The sequence below is a fragment of the Ailuropoda melanoleuca genome, chromosome 8, assembly GCF_002007445.2.
Source record: "Ailuropoda melanoleuca isolate Jingjing chromosome 8, ASM200744v2, whole genome shotgun sequence".
NCBI lineage: Eukaryota > Metazoa > Chordata > Mammalia > Carnivora > Ursidae > Ailuropoda > Ailuropoda melanoleuca.
In genome coordinates this window covers 67,692,458-67,700,038 of record NC_048225.1, presented here as the reverse complement: position 1 = coordinate 67,700,038, position 7,581 = coordinate 67,692,458, and the positions used below count along the sequence as shown (strand labels likewise).

The window sequence follows — 7,581 nt, the reverse complement described above, 5'->3', positions numbered from 1 at the left end:
GGTTCCGCAAGCAGCTGTCCGTTTGGTGTGTCCGTGGTAGGAGGTGCTTTCAGGGTCCTCCTCGTCACTAACTTGAGCCAGAACGCTGCCTTTCATTTTCTTAGTGCTCCCTTTTAATAAGTAGAATTTTTAAATTTTGATAAATATTTTTCATTTATGGCTATTGCCTTTTGTGTCCTAAGATACCTTTGCCTATCCCTAAGTCATTAAAATGTTCTTCCATGGTGTCATCTCCAAGTTTCAGGTTTTCGTATCTATACAATAACTGGTATAGTCAAACTTCGATTTTTGCCCAACTAATGTGTGTGTGTTATTTTTGTTATTTGCTATCCTCTTCTTATTAATGAGGTTAAACAATTTTCCACATTGGCTAGTTGGATTACCACTTCTGTGAAATTCAAGTTTTGTCACTTTTTCTATAGGGCTGTGTGCCTTTTCTTACTGAATTTTTTGCATCTCAAAGACTGTCTTTTTGGAGTGTTTTATTTGTGTATAATTGGCATACAATGAATTGCATATATTTAATGTGTTTGATAAAACATGATGTATGTATACGCCCATGAAATTATAACAACAATCAGGATAATGCCCATGTCCCCTGCTCAGAGTTTCTTCAGGCTCCTTTGTAAACCATCCCTCCTTCCATTCTCCATCACTAGACAACCACTGATCTGCTTGCTGTCACTATACATTAGTTTGCTTTTTCTAGAATTTTATATAAAGGGAAACATACAGTATGTACTCTGTTTTATCTGCCTTCTTTCACTCAGCATAATCATTTCGAATTATTATTTCCTTTTGATGAATCAACTCCTTTATCACTATGAATGACCCCTTTTACTCTAGTGATGATTTTTGCTCTAAAATCTACCTGTGTGATATTTATAGAGCCACTCCAACCTTCTTTAGAATAATGTGAACACAACGTATCTTCTTTTCTTTTAATATTTAATATTTTTTATATTAACCATCTGTGTCTTTAAGGTTTTTTTTAGGTTGGATTTTGTTTATCCAATCTGAACATTTTTGCCTTCTCATTGGGTGCATTCATGTAATTTTTTTATATGGCTGAGTTTAAATCTACCGTTTGACTATTCGTTTTCTATTTGTCTCTTCTGATTTAAAAAAAAAAAATTTTTTTTTTAACTTCCCACACGGGCCTCCATCTCAGGACCCTGAGATCATAACCTGAGCCAAAACCAAGAGTCAGATGCTTAACCAACTGTACCACCCAAGGGCCTCATTTGTAAAAGTATTTATAATTCCCTGAAATTGATAAAAATATGTCCTGATCTTAAAATGATCTATCTTTGCCACGGTCAGGGGCATGTCTAGGGGCACTACTGCCTTGAGCTTCTTTAAATCCCCTGACTCTTCCAGGAAAACAATTCTGGGGTATGAAGCAATGCAAGAACCTACTCATCGCCACCGATTGTTAGGACAAACTTTTCCTTTTCTTGCTTTTTCTGATCAGTTAGTTACTGATGTCACTGAAGGGTTAAGGAGGGCACAGATTTAATCCTGACTTACTCTTAGTCTGAGAATATAGTCTTCTGATAACACAGGTTAATGTAAGGAGGATATCCAATTTGATTCTCTATCTTGAATTCCCCCTCTCCTGACTAGGTTGACAAATGCCTTTAGGCTAAAAGGAGACTATGGGCTCTGGTATTCTCCTTTATTCTCAAGATTCCTTATTTCCCTGTCTTTGGGCTAATAGTTCCCTACTCTCTTGTCAGTTATTTGGTGCTCTTAAGGCGACTTCTTAAAAGGCTGCTGTTTGTAGGTTTTGTGCTATGTTTCTTTTGTTTTGTTTTGTTGTTTTTATTTACATCCAATTGATTAACACATAGTGTATTGCTAGTTTCAGAGGCAGAGTTCAGTGATTCATCAATTGTATATAACACCCAGTTCTCATATGTTTTCTTGTTTTTAAGAGCAGAAGTTTGTCCATAGAACCTACCTCCCACTACTAGGAATGAAAGTCTCCAAATCATTTCTTAATTATTTATAATGAAATGGTTTTTAAACAGATGATCACATTCACAAAATATATTTTTTAAATAGTTCCACTGGGTAAATATTTTCAGTGATGATAATCCAAAATAATACGGTTGAGTTACAGACCCGAGTTTGAGCACCACTTAAGTGACAATTGACAAGCAAATCTTGGAGAATATGCTTACATTTCACAAAAGCAAATATGAAAATCTTCAAGCCTAATTATGTGCAAGAACATCTTTATAAAGTTATTTTAATGATTACATATGAAGAAAAAGTATGGTGTACAATAGAACACAAGTGGAAATTTGACAATTAGTTCCTTTCCTTGAACATAAACTAGATTTATTGTTAATGTAACAACCTCCACAGCCTTCAACTTTATCACGGAAGAGTGTATATTTTGTGTCATACCATTTAGCATCTATCATATGAATAAATAAACCTTGTCTCAAAAGTAAGATTTTTTGTAAAGGTTGTCTTAGAACCACAATGTCTCTGTTCTAATCACACCAGATTAGCCAGAACCAAATTGATCTCTCTAAAGGTATCTAGATGTCTGTCTGTCTGTCTGTCTGTCTGTATCTATCTATCTATCTAAAACAAAGAACTACCACCAAAAAAGTAATTTGGGGGATATAATGACTATAGTTACCATGCTTTAAAAATGTGAGGCTTACAATTTTTTGCCTCTAATATCACACATGTTCTATAAATGGCTTTATCCTGAAAAGATAGAAACCTTTTGGAATGCTGAAAATTGAGATGAAACATGCCCCAGATGGAAGAAAATAGCAAGGAACACATACAAAAAGGCAAATGGATTTTTTTTTATTACTCAAAAATAAGAGAAGGTTCAGGCAAATAATTCCTCATAGTCTCAAAAATTACTGACAACAATCTGTAATTATTTAAAAACCTCAAAGAAGAAATGAAAAGGTCCAGAGACAAGGTGATTAGGAAATGGGAGAGAGCTGGCTGCACATCAGGACATAAATGAAAAATGAAAATAGGAATTTTGCAATGACTAAAGTAAATGAAGAGGGAGAGAGAAGCAATATAAATAAAAGGACTTGATAAGACACAATTAGCAGAGAAAATAAGAAAAATGTAACAAAGGAAATCTAATATGTCCATAATTGGAGTTTCTGAGATAAAAAAGAAATTGGAAAAAATGCTAAATATAATCTTTTTCTTACCTAAAGAAAGGTTTAAATCGGTCCTGAAAGTATTCAATGTCCCCATTCCCAGCTTTAGTGTTTTACGCAAACGTTCATTTTTTTCTCCAGACAGTAACATTTTTTCAGACTATAAACTACGAGGCAGTGGATGACTACTTCAAGTTGCAGTAAGTATGACTCTTAAAAGAACCTATTCGATGTGAAATGTGCTATTGAGATGATTGATTTGTAGATATTCTTTTACTTGCATGGCCTCATGTCATTTTAAATATCTAGATTTCAAATTTCTTTAAGTGTCTGGTTAGATGTGAAATTATTATTCTGTATAAAAATGTAAAATATTCCTTGTAGTTAAATGAAACATATCTGGAGGTTTCCATTTGTCCAGCTAAAGATGCAAAGCTGGGCTATTTTTGTTTTTATTTAAAATCATTTAATTCACATATAGTGTATTAGTTTCAGAGATAGTTTAGTGATTCATCAGTTGCATTTAACACCCAGTGCTCATTCCATCAAATGAAAAATGGGCTATTTCTTAATTCAGTGATTTTCAAGCATGTGTTAGCATTCATTCCCATCCCAAAGTCTTTGCATACTATCCTTGGGCAGACTAGAACTCTAATATGAGAAGGTCTTTAACTACGAGTAGAATCAGAGAAAACACCATCTTTGACTCTTGGAATAGGTAACGCTTGAGCATGCCATTTCTGGAGGAAGCAACTGGCCTGGAATTGTGCCTTGAGGCATTTCGACGGCTGTCATTATGTCCTGACTTGACTGGTTTTCTGGAAAAATAGCATTGTTTTTCTAGAAAAAAGTCCATTTTTCTTTAGTCTGCTGCTCCTCCAAGTGAGTTGGAACACCCGCTCTATGCCAAGCACTTTGTAGGTGCTCGAAACACATGGTTAACAAGTAAGACAAAGTCCTGCCGTCATGGGACATATCTCTAGTGAGAGAAGACAAAAAACAAGTAATCAAATAAATGAACAAGATAATTGCAAATAGGTATAAGTGCAGTTAGGAAAATAAAACAGAAGGGCGCCTGAGTAGCTCTGTCGGTTGAGCGTCCAACTCTTGATCTCAGCTCCAGTCACGATCTCAGGATCCTGGGATGCAGGCCCACCCGCCAGGGCCCGAGGCTGGGCGGGGGAGGGGGGGGATTTCAGTAGATGCGATTTCTGATCCCCCTCGGCCGACCCTGCACTCGCCCGCCATGAGCTGAGGGTGACCTCAGTGCACAGCTGCCCTTGCAGACGCTGGCAGCCGTCCCCACCAGCACCCCTCCCGGGGCTCTAGAGTCCGTCCTGCCGCTCCGCCCCGGTGTCCGTGCGACGTGCGCGGGCTCCAAGGGCAGGCGGACTCAGCGCCCGCCTCCTCCCTGAGTCTGTAGTCCCCTCCGCGCGCTCTTTCTCCTTCTCCTAGAGACCAGAACACAGGCCTCCTGCTTGTGCAGCTCCGGCCCAGCGAATATTCAAAAACGTGTCCGATAGCCCAAAAGGTAAGTGACGTCGGTAGAGCAACGCCTTGGCTTCGGTAAAGCGGCGAGCTGGGGGCCAGCCGCGCCCCCAGCCTGGGCAGCGTGCGTCTCGTCCGGCCGCAGGGACGGCGTTGTCGCCCTTTGCGGACTGACCACAGTGCTGCCTTCCGGGGCCTTACCATTGAAAGCGAGGTGAGAAACGCATACAAAAATGGGAAGCGATTCGGTTTTGGAGATAAAACTGGATAAAGGAAAACGGAAACAAATGGGAACTCGAGCGGGAAATGGTCTGTCCGAGAAGATGGCCAGTCGGGTCTACATGGATCATTTCTTCATTCGAAGAAATGTTAAAGCTAGAATCCATGGTGTACCCACGTGTTTCCGTGTTTCAGTCTGCGGGCTAGGTAACGGGAGTTCCAAGATGCCAAGGCCGGCTCTTCCCTCCCGGGCAAACACGAGCTCGTGTAGGGGGTGTGAGACCACAGCTGCCGGAGAGCCCCAAGAGCTGGCGGCTTTGAGTGGGAAGGGCAGGGCGAGGCCCGAGACCTGGCAGAGTAAGGGGAAGGTGGGCGGGCCGATAGAAAGGGAATTCCAGGAGCGCACGTTTAGGAAAGCACAGCACCGTGAAACAGCACCGGGGTGTTGAGATAACCTCACGTGCCAGGAAACTGAACACAGACCCGTCCCCACCACCACCCCTCCTGAGTCTGTTCTACTCTGAGGGATGCCCCCTCTCTTTATTCCTTCTCAGCCTATCAGTAAGCATGCACTGAGCACCTACTGTATACCAGGCATAACATAGCGAGGAATTAACAGCAAGAAGAGTTCAAAGGCACATGATGTCCAGTCCCGGCCCTTCAGGACCCCAGCACAAGGAGCCTCTTCCCACCAGGGCAAGTTGCCATGAATCTGGAGGGTGCCCTGAGCTGAGTCAGGTGTGAGCCGAGCCTGAGGGCTGCTGACACACACCCTGCTTCCCCAGGAAACTGCCTGCAGGTGCACACCAGCCCCTCCCCCCGTCTGGCCACCGGGCTGTCCCCTCCAGCCTCTTCTGCACAGGAGGCAAGAAAGAGCAACGTATCCAGTTCTTCCCCAGCCTCGGTCTGTGCTCTCCATCTTCAGCTGCTAATTCCATATAGACACCTTCCTGAAGCACCTTGCTTTCCTCCATCCCTCTTCCTGTCTAATCAGTAGATTTTTTAGGGATCCCATCCACGTTCTTCTGCCCAGCCCCAGCATTACAAAAGCAGGTTAATCGAACCTGAGTTTGGATCCAGGCTCCACCACCTACTGGCTGGGGCAAGCTACTAAATACTGAGTCTCAGGGGCCTCGTCCCTAAAAGGGAAATGTAACTCCTACCTCCCGGTATTTATCTACTCTGTTGAGAGTATCAGATGAGATCATTAAAGTGCCCAGCACAGTGCCTGTCACAAAGTAACTATCTAATACTACCAGTTTGTTTCTTCTCCTTCCTCTCCGCACGCCCCCAAGACACAGGCAGTTCAAATCCAGCCACCCTCTCTGCCCTCTGCGCCTAGTTTGTACAGACGGCAGTGAAGCCACCCCAGTGAGCCAGTCTCCAGGAAGCCTTAGTAATTCCTTCCAGCCTGAATTTTCCCAGGGAGAGATGACTACACCCTAACACATTATCTACCAACATTTCTGTGTTGAGGACCTTTAGAATTCCTGTCTCAGTTCAATTTTCTGTCCAGTTAGTGGGAATGTGCTTTGTCTGATTCTGGGCTAAGTGAAGAGACGTCCTGCCCTATCTCCACACTTCAGAAAATAATATTAACTAAAGAAGACCAATGCACTCACTGTTTTCGTTTGGGCTATATGTCAGAATTTCTCTAATTAGGTATCCAATTCTGAGTACACTGTCAGCCCTATAGCAGTGGGTAACCTAGAAAACAGCCTGATTCACTCTTTCCATACTCTCTACCCATGTTTCTGTTCAAGATCCACCTGCAGGTCAACTCAGATTTTTAATCCTAGTGATTGTTGATTTTTGTCAACTGGGCACCAGAAGAGCAGGGATCAAGTGATGGGGGGTCTTGACTGAAAGATTTGAGGACCCCCGTCAATGATATGTGTCATATGGATAGTTTAGTAAAGATAAAGGGCAGGTCCAGGCTTCTGAACACATCTGATGGGAAAACAAGGACTGTGGGTAGAGTTGCTGACAGAACAAATCAGGTCCTGGGACCAAGATCAGGTAGTTCGGGCAATAAAATGCCTTAACTCCTGCTGTGGAGCATGCCTTTCCAATGAAGGCAGAAAGGTCTGAGTTTAGCAGGTGTATCTCTTTAAATCCATCAAGCTTGTCTGGACATGTTCTCTATCCCCACCCTCCTGATCCCCACGTCCTTCTTTGGGGTAGGGAGTACTCGAATTTTTTCAGATTCACCTTGTGGAGAAATGCAATATACAGGACATGTTTAAGACCGAAAGCAAGTGTCTAGATCCCACTTAGGAAGCCTGGGGTAGTCGGCAGTGAGTAGTGTCCTGGAGCCAGGTGGAAATAGAAATAGGCATCCTAGTCAAGGCAGAGCCAGGTCTCTGGTTAAAAAGAGATCAAATTAATAGCTAGATATATTATAGAAATCTGACAGCTGTAGCTGAGTCAGGTGCAAGCTGGAAGAACAGAGTTGGTGTTTATGGTTGTAGAGATGCTGGTAAAAGATGAGATTGGGTGAGTTCTCTGAGATACTGATGTCCAAAAGCAGAGAACTGGGGTGACCGGGTGGCTCAGTTGGTTGGGCGGCTGCCTTTGGCTCAGGCCAGGATCTCGGGACACTGGGATCCGGCCCCACATCAGGTTCTCCGCTCAGTCAGTGCCGAGCTTCTCCCTCTCCCTCTCCCTCTGTGATCTCTGTCACTTTCTCTCTCTCAGATAGATAAAAAAAAAATCTTTAAAAAAA

The 7,581-nt window shown here is 42.6% G+C and overlaps 1 protein-coding gene across 1 annotated transcript in view; it reads left to right on the top strand.

Annotated features, from left to right (window-relative positions):
* The window catches only part of CATSPERE (catsper channel auxiliary subunit epsilon), a 128,634-nt gene that overhangs the window by 88,920 nt on the left and 32,133 nt on the right, over nucleotides 1–7,581 (top strand). Inside the window, exons 7-8 of the mRNA XM_019798515.2 lie at nucleotides 3,291–3,349; nucleotides 4,605–4,680. Coding sequence (XP_019654074.2) covers nucleotides 3,291–3,349; nucleotides 4,605–4,680 — 135 coding nt within the window. The remainder of the gene's footprint in view (nucleotides 1–3,290; nucleotides 3,350–4,604; nucleotides 4,681–7,581) is intronic.